General features: G+C 36.9%; 4 protein-coding genes across 4 annotated transcripts; 1 reads left to right on the forward strand and 3 right to left on the reverse strand.

Annotated features, from left to right (window-relative positions):
• Positions 1–459: 459 nt before the first annotated feature.
• On the reverse strand, positions 460–11,117 carry nf2b (NF2, moesin-ezrin-radixin like (MERLIN) tumor suppressor b). The gene is made up of 16 exons (XM_073823977.1): positions 10,859–11,117; positions 10,151–10,257; positions 9,941–10,066; positions 9,723–9,845; positions 9,475–9,558; positions 9,319–9,387; positions 9,131–9,213; positions 8,968–9,043; positions 6,327–6,464; positions 6,171–6,245; positions 5,983–6,096; positions 5,319–5,441; positions 4,849–5,066; positions 950–1,052; positions 719–858; positions 460–634 (listed from the first exon to the last, which is right to left on the reverse strand). Exons 2-16 carry the CDS (start codon positions 10,238–10,240, stop codon positions 460–462), a joined length of 1,737 nt encoding a protein of 578 aa, XP_073680078.1. The 5' UTR covers positions 10,241–10,257; positions 10,859–11,117.
• Positions 11,118–11,991: 874 nt separating this feature from the next.
• mettl27 (methyltransferase like 27) lies at positions 11,992–14,479 on the forward strand. Its single transcript, XM_073825147.1, has 5 exons — positions 11,992–12,111; positions 12,183–12,311; positions 12,419–12,554; positions 12,832–12,924; positions 13,699–14,479. Exons 1-5 carry the CDS (start codon positions 11,992–11,994, stop codon positions 13,908–13,910), a joined length of 690 nt encoding a protein of 229 aa, XP_073681248.1. The 3' UTR covers positions 13,911–14,479.
• A 1,053-nt stretch (positions 14,480–15,532) lies between these two features.
• On the reverse strand, positions 15,533–16,384 carry cldn30 (claudin 30). The gene has a single exon (XM_073823978.1). The coding sequence runs from the start codon at positions 16,382–16,384 to the stop codon at positions 15,533–15,535; it is 852 nt and encodes a 283-aa protein (XP_073680079.1).
• Positions 16,385–17,542: 1,158 nt separating this feature from the next.
• LOC141292767 (claudin-4-like) lies at positions 17,543–19,020 on the reverse strand. The gene has a single exon (XM_073824817.1). It carries the CDS (start codon positions 18,976–18,978, stop codon positions 18,346–18,348), a length of 633 nt encoding a protein of 210 aa, XP_073680918.1. The 5' UTR covers positions 18,979–19,020; the 3' UTR covers positions 17,543–18,345.
• Between the last annotated feature and the right edge of the window lie 3,923 nt (positions 19,021–22,943).

A 22,943-nucleotide genomic window follows, 5' to 3' on the forward strand; every position in this document is an offset into this window, starting at 1 on the left:
AAAAAACATTAAAAAAATCGTACTTTCCAAAAGCATTTGACTGGTAGTATATATTTCTGTGACCATGTCTTCCAGTTAAACCAAACTTTTATTTTGACGTCTTGCTGTGAAGACCTTTAAATTTTGTATATGATATGATGATAGTTTTTCTAAAAAGAAATGGTAAAATGCTCATGAAGTGACTCTCAGAGCAGCTCTAGAGTTTTTTTGTGTTTATGCGCCATTCATTCACACAGACACACGCAGTACATGCAGGAATCATAGTTAAATAGTATTTTTGCAGCTTAATATTCACAGACAATAGTCCATATCGTATTTTGATTTAATTATACTGACCTATTTTTGATTTATTCATCCAAAATTTGGCAAATTCTGTGACGTTATACAGTAAATTAAATTTTTATGACTGGATTCCACGATTGCATCCATGTTTTCCACATAACGGAAATCATAGGGCCCTTAGTATGTCTGAGTGTTTCTTACATTGCTGTGGGGAACATAAGGAGGTTCAGCGTAACCCCTGAGACTGTAGTGTCCAGCCTGGTGCTGCTCTTCCAACTTCAAGGATTCAATCTCTGATTTGAGCTCCTTCAGCTGGTCTTGAAGATGTTTGCTCTTCTCCATGTACTCTAGCCTGAGACACAAAGAGACAGCAGCACATATTCAGCTTTGTTTGTCAATAGTTCTTAGTTTAGACAGAATGCGATCAAGTGCGTACCGTTCTCTCTCTATCTCCATTGAAAGTCTTTTCATATCCGAGTCCTTGAAGTCCATTCTGACGGCGTTGCCCATGTCTACAGTCATTTCTGGACTCTCTGGCCCAGTGGGTGGAGGAGGACTGGAGTATGCTGCTATTAACTGAGTGCATGACACAAATTACATGTTTTTAAAGAATTATAAAGGACAATAAACAGCAGAATACCTGTGTTACACGTCATAGCAACATTACGGGATATGTTGTTTTAGTGATTTCCAGGAGTTTCTGCTTTGCCCTCCGTTCTGCATCTTTAGCCTCGCTCAGATCCTGTTTCAGGTGGTCTGCCTCCTTTAGTCTGAAAACCACAAAATACAAGACAGAATTGAACTTCTCAAATTAAATGTCTGTCTGTAATACCTGATTCGGGTTGGACAATCACAGCACTGAGTGTCAAGTATTTAGTATAATAACAGCATTTTTCAAAGGTAATATTTATTTCTTTGTGTAAAACGTTTTAATGAAGAAATACTGAGTGTAAATTAATATTAAAAACTATTTTAAAAAGAAAAAAAAAAACACTCACTGTTCCTAATTTCTGTTTATTAAATACCTAATTGAAAAATGTCCAATTATTAATGGCTTTTACTATCAATGTTGAAAACAATTTTTAGTGCTTAATATTTTTGTGTGGAAACCATCATACCTTTTTTAGGAATCCTTGATGAATAGAAAGTTAACTGAACAACATTTATCTGATATAAACATCTTTACTGTCACTTTTGATAAATTTAATACATACAAGTATTCATTTTCTTTTTGTACATGCCTCAAAAGTTTGAACGGTAGTGTATTATGGTTTCCAAAAACATATTAAGCAGCAAAACTAATTTCAATGTTTTTGAAAAAAAAAAAAAAAGAAGGTTTTGAGCACCAAATTATTATCACCATTATGTTTAATGTAAAAAGTAAACAAAATTTCATGGCTGTCATAAATTAAATTTATTACTACGATATACAGTGAACTTTCCATATCAGCAGATACTATTCCACACAAAATATCCCCATAAAAGTACCACTAGAAATATCTGATTTAAAAAAAAAAATTCTGAAGCGATTTTTTTTTTTTACTTTTGAAATGTATGCGTACCTTTGAAATTTATTTTATGAATTTATCAATAAATTCTAAATGGCTGTTAGCAGTGAGATTACATAATTTACACTGCAAAATTAAAAGTGAGATTAATGTTTTAAATACATTTATTGATTTATAAATATATATATTATAAATGTTATATAAATACTGTGATTCTGTCTGAAGACGCAGAAACTTCCACAGAGGGAGAAAAAAATCTACAGTTGTTAGCAACTGGCCTTAGCCAAGCCCTATATTCAGTTTTTCCAAGCCCAGTTTCGCTAAACTTGCACTTCCTCATAGCTAAAAAGTTAAATCCATTTGACTTCTGCGGTACAATCCGAGAGAGACTCGCGCCAATAACAGAAAGCTGATTGGCTATTGCATGCTGGTCTCATTTGTAGTTTAAATTCAGCAAATTATATTTGGAATAGTGAAATAAAGAACTACAACACCACGGAAATAACAGAAAGAGAATTTAAATGAGCATTAGAGGTAGCGTTACATGGACATCGGAAAAATAAGACCGGTGTAAAATTATTTAAGACCTAGAACAGCGAATTTAAGACTTTTTAAGGCCTAAAATTTTGATTTTTAAATTTTAGACTTTTTAAGACCCCGCGGAAACCCTGGTTATAGTCATTTTAAACACGAAAAACTAAACCGAATACGATTTCAACCGAGAGGTACCACTCAGATCTGATTTAATTGAAATGAGGTAACGAATAAAGTCCTGCACGAGCCCAGCCCGAGACTCTCAGACCAGAGCCCCGTCCTTGTCCGACAACTTATCAGAACAGAGTTCGTGTTGCAGCCATTAAAATAGTTCAGTTTTGGATTCTAATGGCAAAGTGGCTAGATTTCGTTTTGTTTCCTTTTTAAGTTAATTTAGAAATATGTTTGGAAGATTTTATGTTTGTTAAATTCAAGCTTTTGTTTTTTTAAAGTAATGACCTAACGACCAAGCAGCCAATGGCAATGAGTTGAGCATGTTTGATAAATATAGCCTTCTCAAATCAACACGACATTATTTATGTGCACTCACAATATCAACAAAACGTTATATTTGCGTAAAATAGAAAAAAAAGAAAACGGTGCTGAGCCAGATAGACGCGCTCAGTGCTTTTAGCCAGTCTTTTCAACCAAATAAAAATAATGTTTCAGTCTTTTAAATGAATTACTAAAAAAAAAAAAAGACATTTGTTAAATACACACTGATGTTTGTTAGTTCGTTAAATGCACCAGTGTGTAAAGAAAGTGGCAATAAACCTTTCAGTTAAAATCTGAAGACTTATTTTATTCATATAGAGTACTCCCCTCCTTAGCCCAACCCCCCCTCCCGGAAAATCATACAAGCGCCCCGGGTCGCGTGTTCTGGCACCGGGACTGAGTCCGTTATTATCGGTTATGGTCTATTACTGAACCGATACCGAACCGTCCTTGTCTGCATCGCGATGCATCGTAAAAACGATTAATTTTGACACCCCTACTTGGAAAGCACAAGAGATTTTTTTCCCAAAAACATAAAAAAAAAAAAATCTTAATATTACAACTTTTGGCCAGTGTATTTTAACATTCAGTTTTTTTTAACTAAGAAGCATGTTCATCAGCATAATAATGAAAAAAATTCTGTGAAATTTGTATCTAGAATATGTATTGGTATAAATTAGGGATGCACCAAAATAAAAATTCTGTGAAAATGAAAAACCGAAAATACTTCTTAATAATTTTTATTTTATTATACACTACCAGTCAAAAGTTTTTTAATGATTTTTAAAGAAGTCCCTTCTGCTAAGCCTGCATTTATTTGATCCAAAGTACATTAAAAACCTTTGAAAATGTTGAAATATTTCTACTATTTAAAATAACTGTTTTCTATTTGAATATATTTTAAAATATGATTTATTCCTGTGATCAAAGCTAAATTTTCAGCATCATTACTTCAGTCTTCAGTGTCACATGATCCTTCAGAAATCATTCTAATATGCTGATTTGCTGTTCAAGAAACATTTATTATTAATATTATTATTATCATTATTATCAATTTTTAAAACAGTTAAGTAAATTTTTTCAGGTTTTTTTTTTTTGATAAATAGAAAGATCCAAAGAGCAACATTTATCTGAAAAAATTCATTCTTCAATTTATCAAGGATGCTTTAAAATTGATCTAAAGTGATAATAAAAGACATTTATAATGTTACAAAAGATTTCTATTTCAGATAAATGCTGTTCTTTTGAACTTTCTATTCATCAAAGAAACCGGAAAAAAATTCTACTCAGTTGTTTTTTTAACATAATAATAATAAAACAGGTTTTTTGAGCAGCAAATCAGAATATTAGAATGATTTCTGAAAGATCATGTGACTAGAGTAATGATGCTAAAAATGTATCTTTGAAATCTCAGGAATAAATTACATTTTAAAATATATTCAAATAGAAAACAGTTATTTTAAATAGTAGAAATATTTCAAAATTTTACTCTTTTTGCTGTAATTTGAATCAAATAAATGCAGGCTTGGTGAGCAGAAGAGACTTATTTAAAAATATATATTTTGACTGGTAGTGTATGATATAAAATCATCTTTAAAATCTTTTTAATTTAATGATACCGAATTTAAAATACAAGGCAATAAATAACCACACTTTCAAAGAAAATAACAATAAAATTGGACAGAAAATATATTAATAGTAAATATAAATATTATTTTTAATAAAATTAAATTTACTGTTGGCGCATTATTTGACTTCGCTTTTCCAGTGAGCATGAGTGTTAAACAAGTGAAATGATCACATGGGCTGTAAGCAACTCAACAGAACACATATTCAATGTTGAGTGCAGTGTCACATCGTGCAGTGATGACGGCTAGAGAAAAAGTGAAACCTGTGCGCAGAACACTGCGTGGCATATATTTTCTGTCATTTTTCTTTTTCAGTCAAAAAAAAAACTAAAATGCCATTTTGACCGATAATGCATTCCTAGCAATCCTGGTATGAATGAGCGACAACCCTACTGACCCACCTCCTCTCTGACTGCTCGACAAGCTTAACGGCCAGTTGTTCTGCTTCTCTCATCTTCTGCTCCATCAGTCTCTTTTCCTCTTTGGTTTTAAGGGCTGTGACCTCCAGCCTCTGCCTCTCCTGTTCTGCTTCAGCTGCTTTGTGGGCCAGTAGTTTGGCCTCCTCCTCTGCGATCTGGGCTTTCTCTGCCAGAAGGTCGGCCGTCTCCTCGGAGCGCAGCTGCAAGAAAGGAAGACAGATAAGAACGGCTTACAGGATCAGGCTCAGGGAGCCTCAGAGCATGGATGGAATTCTAATTGGAGTCCAGGACAATGGTTTGGACCTTAATAGCTCTGCAGTTCATCTCAAATTTATGTCTGGACCACATACTTTTATACCGCCGGGGCTATGAGGACATATATTACAAGCTGGCGGGGAACAGAAAGTAAACTATTTGGCATCACTCAATTTCAAGCTTGGCCAAACCCTCACCAGAGCTTCATTTGCCATTCGAGCCTCGTCCTGAATCTGGAACAGGCGGCGCTCCATCTCTTCTTTCGCTCGCTCCGCATCCTCTCTCATCTGCTTCTCCCGTGCAAGAATCTGACGCTCAATCTAAACACAAACACGCACACACATAAGACAATGGGAGAAACCGTGCACAAGATGACACAAACTAAACACATTTTTAAAAAATCAAATCAGTACGCCAATTCATTATAGAGTTTTCTTGTAGCTTTATAACATTACGGTTGAACCACTGACGTCACATGGACTATTTTAATGATGCCTTTACTATCTTTCCAGGCCTTGAATATGTTAGTTGTGTCGCTGTCTATGCAGGGTCAGAAAGCTCTCGCATTTCATCAAAAATATCTTAATCTGTGTTCTGAAGATGAACGAAGGTCTTATGGGTTTGAAACAACATGAGGCTCAATAATTAAATGACATGAATTTTTATTTTTAGGGCAAACTATCCCTTTAATCTTTATAGGTGTGTTATTTATTCCATTTAAAGAATGCTCAATAAGCATAATAAACATTAAATGAATAACTCAAGAGTGCTGAAGAGAACAAATGATTAGAAATGTAACACCACAAAGTTTTATCATAAATAAACAAGGCCAATGACAATAAACATTAAACAAATGAAGACCTTTTTCCTGGCCTTCTCTTCTTTAGCCTGCGCCTTCATCTGTTGGACCTCTATGGAATCCACCTTCCTTCTTCTCATGAACAGATCGTGGTTCCCAATACACAGCTGTAAGATCTATTTTATACAAATAACATTAGCAACCATTTTGAAATGCTTTATTACAGAAACTACTTGTAAAAGTAACTCACCAGTTTGTTAACTCTGAGCTGAGAGGAGTAGAATTTAAAAACTTCCTTTTTCTTGTCCAATGGTTTGATGGTAAACTGAGAAGAGACACATATGGTATGTTTGAGCAATTTTGTATTATCGTTTATATTTTGGTCAGGAATTTCTCTTCTCCCAACCTCTTTCTCGCTGTACGAGATGTTTCGAATTCCACTCCAGGGGAAGGATTTGTTGGGGCTGAGTTTGTTGTTGGGGCTGTAGATGTGAAGACCCTGAGCATCGACTCCAAGTAGCAACTCTGTGTCCCTCTTATTTTGCTGTTGAGATTTAATAGAGAGCATCTATAATTTGGTGATAACTACATGCATTATGCACTACCAGTCAAAAGTTTGTGAACACCAAGATTTTTAATAAAGATGTCTCTTCTGCTCACAAAGCCTGCATTTATTTGATCCAAAGTACAGCAAAAACAGTAAAATTTTAAAACATTTTTACTTTTAAAATAACTGATTTCTATTTGAATATATTTAAAATGTAATTTATTCTTGTGATTTCAAAGCTACATTTTTAGCATCATTACTTCAGTCACATGATCCTCCAGAAATCATTCTAATTTGCTGCACAAAAAACATTTTTTTATTATTATTATGTTGAAAAAAGCTGAGTAGAATTGTTTCAGGTTTCTTTGATGAATAGAAAGTTCAGAAGAAAAGCATTTTCTAAAACAGAAACCTTTTTTAAAATTATAAATGTTTTTATCATCACTTTTGACCAATTTAAAGCATCCTTGCTAAATAAAAGTATTAATGTCTATCATTTCTTTCCAAAAAAAAAAAAAAAAGCTTTTTCCCCAAACTTTTTTCTGAGAGGGCCACATAATTTTCTTTTCTTTAATGGGGGGCCGGGTCGGTTTATAAAAAAAAAAAAAATACCATGGGCCAGACTGACTACTAGTATTATTATTATTATTTTATTATGATTTTACCTGTATTTATTTTACCTTTTAATGCTAGAATAGTTTATTTTGTTATTCAGCACAGACAAATTATCATTTCTTTTCAAAAGATATACAGGTGCATCTCAATAAATCAGAAAGTTCATATATTTCAGTTATTCAACTCAAATTGTGAAACCTGTGTATTAAATAAATTTAATGCACACAGACTGAAGTAGTTTAAGTCTTTGGTTCTGTTAATTGTGATGATTTGGCTTACATTTAACAAAAAAAAACACCAATTCACTATCTCAACAAATTAGAATATGGTGACATGCCAATCAGATTATCAACTCAAAATGCCTGCAAAGGTTTCCTGAGCCTTCAAAATGGTCTCTCAGTTTGGTTCACTAGGCTACACAATAATGGGGAAGACTGCTGATCTGACAGTTGTCCAGAAGACAAGCATTGACACCCTTCACATGGAGGGTAAGCCACAAACATTCATTGCCAAAGAAGCTGGCTGAGTGCTGTATCCAAGCATGTTAACAGAAAGTTGAATGGAAGGAAAAAGAGTAGAAGAAAAAGATGCACAACCAGCTGAGAGAACTGCAGCCTTGAGAGGCTTGTCAAGCAAAATCGATTCAAGAATCCACTGTATTTTTTTAATCACACGTCAAACTCTGCCTTCATCATTTTCAGCGCTTCCACAGACTTTTCAACTGGGAATGGGGCCACTGGTTTCTCAGCTGAAAAACTTTGGGTAACTGGGAGATGAGTGAAGTCTTGCTTTTGCACCTGTCCCACAAGCAGTGCTAGTTTCACCTCAAATGCTATTGAGTCACTTTGTCATCGCTCTGAATTTTCTAACTGGCTCACGCATCTCCTGTTCGATTGCGATGACACATTATGTTGAATGTACCCTTCTGTTGGTGAATTTAACAAATAATTAGGCTATGTTAATAACTAAGGGAAATTTCAGTTTGAAAGCCAACCTTTATTATCAAATACTGATATGATATAAGTAAAACATATATTTATTTTTTTCATTTTCAAAATATGTCTCTGGGATTGTTCAGAGGGCCGGTCCAAATGTGGGGGCCTTAGTTTGGGGACCCCCGGTATAGTGTATAATGTTACAAAAGCTTTTAATTTCAGATAAATGCTGATCTTGGGATCTTTCTATTAATCAAAGAATCCTGAAAAAATGTACTCAACTGTTTTAAATATTGATAATAATAATAATAATAATAATGACTAATAAAATGTTTCTTGAACAGTAAATCAGCATATTAGAATGATTTCTGAAGGATCATGTGACACTGAAGACTGGAGCAATGAAGCTTTTCATCACAGGAATAAATTACATTTTAAATAGAAAACAGTTATTTTAACCTGAAACAATTTTACTCAGCTTTTTTTTTTCAACATAATTATAATAAATGTTTTTTTAAGCAGCAAATCAGAATATTAGAATGATTTCTGAAGGATCATGTGACTGAAGTAATGATGCTAAAAATTTAGCTTTAAAATCACAAGAATAAATTAAATTTTTAAATATATATATATATATATATATATATATATATATATATATATATATATATATATTATTAAAGGTTAAAATATTTCCAAATTTTACTGTTATTGCTGTACTTTGGATCAAATAAATGCAGGCTTGGTGAACAGAAGACATTAAGAAAAAATTAAAAACAAAAAGCTTACTGTTCAAAAACTTTTGAATGGTAGTGTACATAAAGATATACCAACAGAAATGGAAGGAGATCCTTCCAAGTGATCTCAGTTTTGAAAAGCAATAAACACAGTGGGATCCAAAAGTCTTATTTAGCATTTTTCTAATTTAATAAATAAAAATAGAGACTTACTGTAATAGAAAAGTAACTAACTCCATACATCTCTAGGTCCTGTGCTATTTTTAAATACTCCATTTCAGCCTCATCCCTATAAACACAAAACAAACATAATGTGTCTTAAGTGTCCAGGTGATTTATATTGATGCAAAAGGATATGCACATGCATATGTCTTACCTTGTGATGCTCCTGTGTTCGGCATACCAAGCTGTTATCTTCTCTTCCCACATGTCTGGTGTCATTTGATACTGCATCAGCACCTGGACAATAAAGCACAGAAATCAAACACCCAATTCATGTTAATGAATGCAAATTCTGGAGATTGATAAATGAACCCATTCTCAACCGATACAGCCATTACTCACTCTTTTGGGCAAGAGTTCATCTTGAGCTAAGAAGCCTGGCTTGTGAAAGTTTGGATCATAATCCCCATACTGCAGAAAAGAAGACAAATGGGAAATATTTTACAGACACTATATAATTAGATGCATCCATCGATTAACACTGATATGGAGCCCTACCTTGGCTTGAACAGCATACGACGCCAAAAGAACAGAGGCTTCTGGAGAGCAAAATATCTCCTCATCTAGTATCTGCTTTTTGACCTTGGTAAAGAAACAGAAAGAGTCTTCTTTTCAACTCTAGAAGACCTTTGCTCAAAGAAAACAAGATAAAACATTGCAAAATCCAAAAAAAGCATTTCTGCAGAGCGGAAAAGACCACCATGGGCAGAAATCATGCCAGATTCACAAGAACAACTCCCACATACTTGTAAGAAGAAGAGGTGCTGAGTAATTTCCTGAACCAACTCGTCTTCAACTTTCTCAGGGAAGAATTTGGCAAGAAAATGAAATGTTATCGGAGAGTCCTTTGGAACTTCTTGATCCAAAACCTAGATGGATTTGTGAACAAACTTGTCTAAGTACGTCTGTATTACTTTATATTACTCTGAGTACCTGTTCACATTGTACCACCATCAAATCTCACCCGTTTATCAGGCTTTAGCCAGGCATAAGTGTCTTTCACTGTGTATCGAAGACCAAAGAACCACGTTTCCCTCAAACCAATAGTCCGGCACACCAGGTCAAACAAATCTTTCCCTTTCCACTTGACCTAAAAGATATAAACATTAAAAAACATGATAGCACAGGCCACAGAAACCAAAAAACACAGTTTTGTATGTTCATACATGTTTACCTCACAACTAAATTCCATTTCAGCATCCATGGTGCTGACTTTGACTTTAAAAGTCTTTGGTAGCTTCTTTTTCAGACCCAAAATTGACATTGTGACTTTTTAAGCACCTGAAAACAGAATTAGTGTGAAAGTCAAGTACATTTTACACATTTAGCAAGTTAAAACGTATTCATAAAGCAGACTTTAAAACAACAGATGGTGAAAATATACAGACAAATGTCTTAGCATAAAAATAAAAATAAAGAGAGAGCAATTATTAAGTTATAAAAGTGTTTATAAAATATCTAAATATATTTAAGTATGTCAAATAATAATTAAATACTTAACCCACTATGCATTATCATAAGTGTATCTACACATGCTACTTTCACATTTCACATGGCAGATGCATGGAGTCAGACGAACACAGGTAAGTAGCATACACGCTAATGATTATTTACATTCAATACTGTACATTTTTCACAGAAAACATTATCAGTTTTCACCCCTTTTTAAGTTAGACACAGTCTGCCATTTTATAACAATCGAGCAAGAAGTATACGACTTAACAAAGCTTGGATTTCTCTCTTAAAACCTAACATAAACCACTACGCTAGTGTATTTTCTCCGTTTTTAGCAGCGAAATGTCACATTAAACAGTAAAGAAAATATCTTCGAATATTTTGTGAAAGATTTAGCAATGAAACCAGCTAAATATCAATCAGTTACCTTGAATAGGTTATGTGCTGAAACAGGCCCGATCCACGGCGAGGAGTTTCCAGTCTCTCCGCTAAACCACAACAATGCAAACCGGATTCGGTGTGTTCCCCTACATGGAAATCACTTTAAAGAAGTCGAAAAGGATTTAAAACTCTTCAAACGCGTCCATTTTTCTTATTAAACCATAAGTTGGGCGGTTGTGGAATATAAATCTGATGTTATCCTGAGTTGAATGTTGGACAGGGAGTTTGGAATACTTTGTTGTTGATTTTCTTTGCCGCCCTCTACTGAGAGGACGAAGAATAACAATTTAATACTACACTGATTTATGTGCTCTCAGTTAAACACTTGAATGAGGTACTGATGTTTAAGTAAACTGTTATTATATTTTAAATGTAGTTTATTAAGTTGGTTTAATGTGTCATGTTTATTGGACGTTTTATGTACATATGTGACATAAGGTTCATATATTTGCATGTAGAGGTACAGTTGAAGTCAAAAGTTTACAGATTAGCAGAATCTTCATTTTTGTGTTTTTCTGTATTTGAGCCTTTTCCAGCAATGACCATATGATTTTGAGATCCATATTTTCACATTGAGGACAACTGAGGGACTATTACAGAAGTTTCAAACACTCACTGATGCTCCAGAAGGAAGCACAATGCATTAAGAGCCAGGGGTGAACACTTTTTGAATTGGAAGATAGCGGAAATGTAACTTATTTTGTCTTCTGGGAAACAAGCAAGTATTTGTGTAGCTTCTGAAGGGCAGCACTACATAAAACATATATGATATTTAAGCAAAATAAGAAAAATGTACACATCTTCATTGTGTTCAAAAGTTTACACCCTTGGCTCTTAATGCATTATTTTTCTTCCCTTCTGGAGCATCACTGGGCATTTGAAACCTCTGTAATAGTTGCATATGAGTCTCTCAGTCGTCCTCAGTGTGAAAAGATGGATCTCAAATTCATGCAGTCATTGTTGGAAAGGGTTTAAATACACAAAAATGCTGAAAAGCCGAAGAACTTGTGGGACCTGAAGGATATTTCTGAAGAACAGCGGATTTCAAACAAGGGACTGTATGGTCTTGTAAAGAGGTCATAAAAATATTCAGAATCTGTGTATTTTTTTTCTAAAGGAATGGCAAACAGCAGTCGGACCTTTTCTGATGTGAGAAACGTGATCCTGTCTGCTCATAAAAACACAGGGGCCCAGGATAAGGTCGGCTTCTATGATACCTGGGCTGAGAACTATGAGGAGGTAAACTTTAGCCACCAGTACTTTTCCCAGCACCTTTTCAGTAAAACGATTTCTGTAATTTGCTTTCTCAGGATGTAGCACTGCTGGATTACCGTGCCCCCTTGTTAGCAGCTGAGTGTGTGAGTTCATTTTTCAGAGGTGACAGAAAGAAGGCCGCTGTCCTGGATGTGGCCTGTGGAACAGGCCTGGTCTCTGCACATGTAAGCATTGCCTTATTGGAATTCTAGTGGGCACAAGAGAACGTGATACACCTGCTAAAGCAAAGAGTGATGTGATTTATTTATCAATCCCATTTGTTTGAGGAAAGCTGAAGAAAATGGGATTTCATCACTTTGTTGGAATAGATGGAAGCTTGAAGATGCTGGACTTGGCAAAGAAAACTGGACTTTATCAGCAGCTTACGCAATGCCTCTTCGGTCAAGATGAAATTCCTGTTGAAGCTGGTAACCATGCTGTGGACTTTTGCTTTCAAAATGTAATCTGCATTTTCTTATCAGAGATGCCTGTTTGGATGTCATGTTGCAATACATGACTGTTGTAATAAAGATAACCACTTATCTTTTTGGGTTAGTAAAACCATACTTTTGTAGAAAAGAATTTGCAGGTTCAGTCTATAGGACATTCTGCACATAAAGAATCCACATTTTGATTCACCCATGATTTAGGTGTTATAAATAATAACCTGAATCGTAAAACATGCCTTTTTTTTCTTCGTTTCAGAAACATATGATATTGTTATAATCGTTGGAGCTCTGAGCGTTGGACAGGTACCTTTGACAGTCATCAGAGAGCTCTGGGATGTTACAAAACCAGGTAACATGTTATTTCACGGCTGCATCAGAAAGATAAAAAAGAGATAAGAGATAGGAAGACAAGAAGGAACATCCACATCCAATGATAATGTCACAAATTAGTAGTGTTAAATAAATATTCCCTTAGTTATCACCAAAGCTCTGCCTTTTTACAACATTAAATGATTATGCTGATTCAGAAGCCCGTCTGAAATTAGTTTACATACACTTGATTCCTAATGCTGTGTTGTAACCTGAATGATCCACAGCTTTGTTTGAGTTTCTTGTTTGTCCTGAACAGTTAAACTTCCCGCTGTTCTTCAGAAAAATTCTTTAGATTTCACAAATTCTTTGGCTTTTCAGCATTTTTGTGTATTTGAACCCTTTCCAACAATGACTGTATGATTCTGAGATCCATCCTTTCACACTGAGGACAACTGAGGGATTCATATGGTACTATTACAGAAGGTTCAAACGCTCACTGATGCTTCAGAAGGAAACACAGTGCATTAAGAGCCGAGGGTGAAAACTTTTGGACAGAATGAAAATGTGTCAATTTTTCTTATTTCGCCTAAATATCATATTTTTTTCACTTTGTGGTGCCCTTCAGAAGCTACAGAAGATACTTACATGTTTTCCAGAAGGCAAATAAGTTAAATTTACCCTGATATTCAAATTTAAAAAAGTGTTCCACCACCATTTTGCAACATTTTGCAGATTCTGCAAGGAGTGTGTAAACTTTTGGCTTCAACTGTATGTCAAGATTCTTTCTAAACTTCATCATTCTCTGTAACAGGCGGCTATGTGTGCATGACTACAAGAGGGAACGCTGATAACCGGGAGTACAAGGCTGAGCTGGAGCAAATGATCAGAGCACTCGAAGAAGAGCAGAAATGGAGCCGTGTGACTGTAGTTGAGGTGGAGGAGTGGGAGAAGGCTGTTTCAGAACAGGACAGCGGGTACATTCCAGGCGCCATTTATTTGTATCAGAAAAGTGAAAGAAAATGATTTTAGGACTGCACAAGAGCAACCCAGTGACCAAATATTCTCAATAATCCATGCAGCTAATCTTATTCAACCAGCAGGTGGTGGTATTTTTTCAGAAATGATAGTATTGCTTGTTTTGAAAACACTTTTAGTCCCTAGAGAAGCTTCTGACAAGAGAAAAGTTGAAAACATGATCTCTCTGTTTGTTTTGGCACCACATTATTTCACCTGGCACTGGTACACAGTTCAGTGGTTTAAAAGCTTTAAGGTTTTTGTGCAGATAAAGTCCACAAACCTAAAGGATTTTGTAAGAAAATATCTAAGGTGTGTGGTTACAGATCTGCCATTCCCCAGTTACATCTAACCTTTCGGTTTGCCACTCCTCGATACTCCGACCGCTAAACATTTGAAACTGAATTTCCACCAGTGTCATGTGACAAAAATAAAGCACACAGAGAGTGCGTATTTTGAATAAGAATATTTTACCAGGAAATTTCCGGTTTAAAAGGCTGTTGTTGAAATCCAGTGTCATGATTTTTATTAGTGTTTTGATATTTGCTTAAATAAACATCAATACCTAACAGAATACATTTGAACTTATGTCAATGAGACAATATTTTAAGTCTAAGAGAGATTTTAACACATTCCAAAATAACACAGTGTACACATTTTATTAGTTTGAATTTCCTTAAACATTCAGAACTGGTGGATTCACAGTGATCCGACTAAACAGATATTTCAAGAGCATATGCAAAGACATTCAGGAAGTGTTGACTTTATAATTCTTAACTTGTAACAGCTTATAAGCAAAATAGTTTTAGTTTTATTTCTACAGCTTAAGCTTCACTACAACACATTCTGTTGAACTCTTTAAGTGTTTAAACCCTCTTTCCCCCGACAAAATGCAAAGCGCTTTCATGAGGTGATACTTTCTGTTAAACCGGTTTGGCCTGGATCGGCTGTTTCATTCAGCGCTTGAGCTGACATACATGAAAGGCTAACAATGAAGAGAGTGTTCTTTTCCCTCCCCTGTAACATTTGAACCGAACCATTGTCCATCTCTAAAAGACCACCTGTGTGGCCAAGATCATAGCAGTGCTTTTATATGAGTGTTTCAACTAGTAAAATGTTCATTCTAGTCTCCTAGAAGGGAAAACAACCTAATATTTGAATGAAACTGACAAATTTCCATATGTTTGTTGAAGAGGCGTCAGCTGCAAAAGAAAACAAACTGTGCTAAGTACTTTTTTACCACATACAATCATGAATATTCACACATTTAAGACATAAAATGAATGGAAGATATCAAAATGAGTGTACAGTGCAAATCTTCATTTTGATCAGCTGCACTTCCTAAAGTGCCTCTAATTCTCTAAAAAAAAGTCAAACTAAACGAAACAAACAATGAGTTTTACGTAACAGTAAGGTTCAGCCACTAACATATTCTTCATTTTAACACAAATTCCTTCTTTTATCACAGTGCTAAGGCAGATATATATATATATATATCTGCCCAAGTGCATGTCCTTCAGTCAACCCAAATCCTGCATTTTCAGTGTCTCCTTAATCAAATGTATGTCTTGGGATCACTAGGTTCAGAAGCATCCAGTGTCTGATCCAAACCATCATCAATCAGCTGGGACTTAGTTTAACGCCCCCTCATCCTGCTCAGACTCTGGCATCGATTCTGCTTTGGCAAGCTGGGACTTTGTAGTTGATGGCCTGCTCTGGTAAGAGCCTACAGAAGGAGGTCTGCCCTGATTGAAAGGAGGTTTCTGACTCCATTGGGACCTCACGGATGGAGCACCACTCTGCATGGACCTCACAGAGATGGGCCGCATCCTCTGAGAGCCCGCCCTGCTGGACCCTGCCTGCGAAGAGCGCACGATTAGGTACTTCACCGAACGACTGCTGTCGTCTTCTGATTTGTCTTTGCAGATAGTGGTACAGAGCATTCCTCCACCCAAGATGAGAACGATGGACGCACCCCAACCAACATAAATGGCACCGCCAATCTCCCTCCGCTGCGAATCGACCATCTGCGGGTTGTAAAATGCTCTCACCACGATGCCAGCCGACCAGGAGGTGGGGATCAGGCAGAGGACTCCGGCGACAATCAACGTTACGCCGGCTGCTGTGGCGACTCTAGCTTTGGATCTTTTGGATCGGTCCATGAAGACAGTGCACTTTCCTCCGATGAAGGCTAAAACAAGGCCTACGCCTCCTAAAAGGATCGCCATCACCATGAGGGCCCGAGCGGCCTGCAGATCGTTGCCCAGCGCGAGCGTGGACTCGTACGGTTTGCACTGCATTTGCCCCGTGCTTTGGATCACGCAGCTCATCCAAATGCCCTCCCACATGATCTCCGAAGTTACAATGGTGGTTCCAATGAAGGCTGTCACACGCCACATTGGCATGATGCAGGATAGGAGTGCTCCCACCCATCCCAGTAGCGCCAAGGCGCTCGCAAGCATGTGCATGCCTAGAGAAACCATCTTGTTAAGGTTCAGATATTCACGTCCACAGCTACACTCACCGATTAAAGGCTTTTTGAAGGCCTTGTGGTGCTTCCTTCTTCACTCATTCCTGCTTGCAGCTCAGCTTTCACTCTGGCGACAGTGATGAGGTGTTTATATGCTAAAAAGAGAGAGTATGACTAAGGAGGCGTGTGCTTTTGCACAGACCATGCCTCCATTAGTCCGCATGCTACTAGTCGAACAAGATTCCATCTTCTAGCCATGGACGATATGGGCAGGCCATGTAAAAAGAGGTAGATGGGCTACTGTTTAGTTGGGAATTCGAATTAGACTTTTGAAAAGAGCTTGGGTTTTTGTGCGTCACTTGCATTCAGGTATCCCGATGCAGTTTCGATCTCACGCTTTGTTTTTCTGTTGGAGGTTTTAGAGATTTGTTTGAAGATCTGACCACAAGGCAGCCTCTATATCCCATTCATTTTCATTGATGCTATAATCATTTTTATGTTAAAAAGAGATTCTATCATCGTTTACTCACCCTAGTGTCGTTTTAAACCTGTTTGACATAATAGAACATAATAGAAAATCTTGTGAAGAATGTTGGTAGCCAAAGAGCTTGACTTAATTCAGGTCTCTCAAAATATCATTATCTGTTATAAGAAAGAGTCATACAGGTTTGGAACGACTATTTTTGGCTGAGCTGTCCTTTAAGAATAATTGTGCTCACTAATTTAAAGGACTAACAAGTACAGTAGGTTTATAAATTGTAAAGGTTAAAGTTTTAAATGAATGATTTGAGTGCTAAACAGGATTGTTGTGACTATGTTCACATATCTTGCCTTGCGGCTCACCTGTTTGCTTACTATAGTTTCGAATGACTAGATGTGATGAGTCACAGAGCATTCATCTAAAATATTTTCCTAGAGGTCTTAAAACAGTGAAGAGAATCCCAAAATCATTACATTTACATTTTGTTGTCATCACACCTAACTGTTGAAACACTAGTTGTGAGTTAGTCATAGTGTGGAAAATACCTACTGATAAAAATAAGGTCAGTCTCTTCCCGATGAAAAAAGCAGCAGTATCTGAAGCATGTGAAAATACACACTTAGTCACAATGTTTAAGTGCAAGAATATTTTTTATTAAGTACACATTGCTACATGTCATCTGAATAATAGCAAATAAGTGATTAAAGTATGAAAATAATCACATATTGTAGTTTAACGACTAGACAAGAATTTTCAAACTAGCAACTAAAGTCTGCCATTAATGATTGACCTAAATTTTAAATATAAAACAATGAAATGAAAAAAAAAATGGGTTAGTAAGATTTTTTTTAAAAGATGTTAATATTTTATTCAGGAATACTGCATTAAATCAAAGACATTTATAATGTTACAAAAGTGTTTTATATCTCTTTTAAAATGACTTTTCATCAAAGTATCATGAATTTTATTTTCTACATTGCTAAAACATTACTAAAATAGAAAACAGTTATTACAATATTCACAGTGTTACAGTTGCACAGAATTTTGATTAAAATAAATGCAGTCTTTGTGAACATAAGATCATTCTTTAAAAAATAAACATTAAAAAAACTTACCAACCTCAAACTTTTGAACAGTGGTTTATATTATGTAAGCAATTTCAGTGAGTGAAAGATAAATTCAACAAGTGTCAAATTCAACATTATCTTTTGTTCTGAGACAAATCTCCTGGGGGTATGAGATTCTCAAGGACACAACAGTGATGGAAGTGACAAAATATCCTCTAATTATGAACATTTCAGCAGCCCTTTCAAAACACATACTTTGCTTTGCATGTTTCTTCAATTAATACACCATGAAAATGTTTTAAACATGTATAATGAATTTCTATTTTGTGGCAATACTCATTTGAAGAAATGTTTTTTATCTTAATTTTCTACTGGTGTGTAAATCAGTTCTTCATCTTCTATCTGTTATTTAATCATTCCTTCTTTTTATACGTAAGCTTTGCTGCTGTCCACAGACTTGGCTTTTGAATACATGACATTAGGGCGATTATCCTCACGCGGTGGGCACGAGCTGCAGAGAAGACCTCCACCCAGAAGAAGCAAACCTGCAGAAGCCCAGCCAACGTAAAGCGATTCCCCAAGCTCCCTCCTTTGGCCGTCCACCAACAAAGGGTTGTAGAAGTCCCTGATTATGGTATTCGCAGTCCAGCAGACGGGAACAAGGACGAGAAGTCCAGCAATGATGAAGATGACACCACTAGCGATGGCGACCTTTGCTTTAGAGGCTTCATCTTCCACAAAGTTGGTGCACTTTCCTCCTACAATGCTCAGAATGAGTCCAAATACTCCAGCGATGATGGCGACGATCACCAAGGCTCTGGCGCCCTGCAGATCTTGAGGAAGAGCCAGCAGAGAGTCGTAGACTTTACACTGCATCTGTCCTGTGCTCTGAACCACACAGTTCATCCATAAACCTTCCCAAATGATCTGCGAGGTTACAATGTTGGCTCCAATGAATGCCGACACCTTCCAGTTGGGCAAGCCACAGACGACGATGCTCCCTAAGAAGCCGATTCCAGCCAGGCAGATGCCCAAGATTTGACATCCCGTAGACGGCATGTTTCTTAGCTTGTTGCTTTGGAGGAATGAATACAGGAAGACGATGCTGTCCCCAACAGCTGTTAGCTATGTCTGTGGATTGTTAGATGTAACACTCATTTGTAGGTATGGCTGTATACAAAAAATGGGGGAGGGAAATTTAGTTTTAAGGACTTTCCAGCTAGACTTGTTTCCTCCTAACTGCTGGTCATGGCGAATGTTTAGCCAAAGCTGCTAAACTAGTTTTTGTTTAAATGGACCTGCATCGGAAGCTAGGAGTGTTTGGTTTCAAAACATTTTTGAACGTCTAGACAAGTACGTGTTTGTAAAAAGAAAATCTTTTCAGTATATTAATTTTGTATGTCTATTATCTCTTTGCGTCTCCAAGCTAGAACTTAGATTACGCCACACCACACCACGGGTGTCAATCTTAGTTCCTAGAGTTTAGTATCAACCATAATTAAACACACCTGATCCAGCTAATCAAGTCTTTCAGGCTTTTTTGAAAATAACATGGTTTGTGTGTTGGAGCAGGGTTGGAACTCAACTCTGCAGGGCCCCTGCACCACACAGTTTTACATTTTCGAACACAAGGCGTCACATGCTTATAAAAATGTTAGAATGTTTTATACACCTTTTTCCTGAATGCGGAAGTCTCACCTGACTGGAATGATGCTTTACAATTTCAGTCTCTGGTGTTTCTAGTCAACGTATTTTCCGATCTGACTTTGAAAACAAGCAAGCGCACATATCCAACATATAGCTCCAGATCGAGGCAAAGTTCGGGGGATTCCCTACTGACAAAAAAACGGCTAAAACCAGCCTAAGCTTGTTGGCTGGTCTTAGCTGGTTTAAAATGGAAGTAGCAGACTTTTTTAGGTTTTGACCAGCTAAGACCAGCCTGGCCAACTAAAGAAGTGTTTTACAAAAAGGGTTTTAGGGTTTTGGCCACTTCATTAGCTGGTCAGGCTGTTCTTAGCTGGTCAGACTGGGAGACCAGAAGAAGAATTTCCCTGCTGAAAAAAAAAATCTAAAAATAGCCTAAGCTTGATGGCTGGTCTTAGCTAGTTTAAGATGGTAGTAGATGATTTTAGCTGGTCTTCCAGCCTGGCTAAGCTGTTCAAGCTGGAATCCCAGCCTGGCCAAGCTGGTTTTAGCTGGTTGGCCTGCTGGTCTCCCAGCTTAACCAGCTAAGACCAGCCTGACTAGCTAAAGAAGTGACAAAACTCATCTAAACCCAGCCTGCTGACCAGCTACAACCAGGCTGGATGACCAGCCTGTTGTTTTAGCAGGTCTTAGCAGGTTTGTCCATGAAATGATAAGAACATACATCATTTTATTATTTCACACAGTCTCTGCCAAAAAAAAAAACAGCTAAAACCAGCCTAAGCTGGTTTACTTGTTTAAGCTGGTCATAACTGATGAGCAGGCTGATTTTAGAGGGGTTTTGGCCACTTCCTCAGCTTGTCAGGCTGGGAGACCAGCTAAAATCTAGCTACTTCCAGCTTAAACCAGCTAAGACCAATCAACCAGCTTGGACTGGTTTTAGTAGTTTTTTTTTTTCAGCAGGAAAACGCTAACAAGGAAAAAACAAGCATGGCTTGCAGTGCCTAAGTTAAAATACCAAATTGAAAAACAAACCAGCTAAAACCAGTCTAAGCTGGTTGGCTAAACTAAGCTGGTCTCCTAGCCTAGCTAGGCTGGTCAAGCTGGTTTTAACTAGTTTTTCCAGCCGGCCTCTCAGCCTGACCAGCTAAAGAAGTGGCTAAAATCCCTCTAACACCAGCCTGCTGCTGGCTATGACCAGCAGGTTTGTCCACAAAATGAAAAGAGCACCGTAATTTTATTATTTTACACAGTATTTTAACGTAGGTGCTAAGTACTAAGCTTGTTGGCTGGCCTTAGCTAAGATGAAAGTAGCTGGTTTTAGCTGGTCTCCCAGCCTGGCTGGGACATTTTGCACATTTTTGAATTCTGCACATTTTGTATGTCTCCCTCAGATTATCAGCACATTAGGAGAAAGATCCATGAACTGAACTGAGTGTGTCAGATTCAGAAACATACAAAATGTGCAGAGCAGTGGGCCCCAAAGACTGGAGTTGAGAACCACTGTCCTAAACCATTTCGTTGCAGGCTCAAGTGTCTCTCAAATTGTTGGAGTCCCTGGCTCAGGCTGGACAAAAAGGATGCCTCGAATTCGATCGCCTGCTGAAATTTCTGACTTTTGCTAACTAGTCCTACGTTTTTCGCCCAAACAGAACCAAACAGGAAAATTCTCCAGAGAGTGAATATAAATTATTATCAAAAAAAAGTTCAGACTCTACCTAAAAGGCACCAAAATGTTCGAAAGGGGCAGGGCAGATTTTACTTAAATGACTAAAACTTTTAAACGGAATGAAATATATTCGCCAAACTCAGAACAATTATGTAAGAACTCAATCTGAGGTGACATGAAAAATGTTGCAGAGATTGGCCACTTTGTAGCGCTATAAGAGAAACGTAAAAACGGTTATAACTACGCAACTGATTGTTTTATCCACATGGAAACTGGATCGCACAGTCTTGTCTATAAGGACATTTGCATATCTTAAGAAACACGGCTGCCATTGGCCGATGAAGTTTGAGGGCCTATTAGACAAGGTTAACAGAGGTTCATATGTAATGCCTTAAAGTGCTTGAACCGCAGTAATCGCTGCTTGCAGCTATATTTAAAAATAAATACTGCAAATGGTGTAGGCATCTTTTAAAATATTACATACAATATGAAGCAAAAATGTATGTTGAGGCAGTTAACATACAAATGAAAGAGACCAGATTTTAAAAGCAGAACTGTGAAAAGGGATAAGCATAAGTAAGCATTTTTATACAGTAGCACCTCAAACCAAAATGTATGCCATTTGTTTTAACACTATGTAGTTTGCAAAATGAATATTGGTTCTGTATATCCACCTTCCCTGCTGAAAAAAACAGCTAAAACCAGCTTAGGCTGGTTGGCTGGTCTTAGCTGGTTTAAGCTGGAAGTAGCTGGTTTAAGCTGGTCTCCCAGGCTGGTCAGGCTGGTTTTAGCTGGTGGTTTCCCAGCCTGACCAGCTAAGACCAGCCTGGCCAGGCTGGAAAAATGGCCAAAACCCCTCTAAAACCAGCCTGCCTCCCAGCTATGACCAGCTAAAACCAGCCAACCAGCCTAGGCTGGTTTTAGCTGTTTTTTTCAGCAGGGTTCAGGGTCAAACAGTCAAACACATCTGACGGTATGTGTACTGTTATCATCACTCAAAGTACTAATGTTTAAATCTTGAAAGTTTTTAAAAATGCTACATTTGGTGTATATGAGGTATGATGAACTATTTGACATTATCATGTTTCTCTCTTTCCTGTCCTGTGTTCATGCTGATAGTGTTCATGCTGGTAGTGCTGATGTGTAAGCAAGCAACGTTGGTTACTTTAGTGGTTTGTGTCTTACCTCAAAAGATATATTCAGCTCGGTTTGCTGACGCTAGTAAAACATACCACATTTCCATAAGGTTTAGAACTATTTTTTTGAAAAGAGAAAAAAAGTAGTAGACAACTTCTAATAGCATAGATTACCATATATGGCGATGTAAATGTTTATTGGTTGATACGGTGCCTTGTGAAATTATTCATGTACATTACATTTACATTTATTCATTTAGCCGACGCTTTTATCCAAAGCGACTTACAATTGGGAATACAACAAGTGATTCATCCTAAGGAGGCAGATCAACATAGGAAGTGCTCAAAAATACCATATATCAGGCGTTGTTAGAAGAGTGCAGGCTAGAAGGGGAAGATCAAGAAAGAGAGGAGAACAGGCTAGAAAGGGAGGATCAAGAAGAGAGGAGAACAATTTTTTATTTTCGCAATTTTTTATTTTTTATACTCGCAAATCTCTCTGTGCTCATGCGCTATATATATGAAGGATTGTCGCTCCTGGATTAAACATTGTCAAAAATGTATCATTATGCATT

Source organism: Garra rufa, chromosome 19 (genome assembly GCF_049309525.1).
Source record: "Garra rufa chromosome 19, GarRuf1.0, whole genome shotgun sequence".
In the NCBI taxonomy this organism is placed as follows: Eukaryota; Metazoa; Chordata; class Actinopteri; order Cypriniformes; family Cyprinidae; genus Garra; species Garra rufa.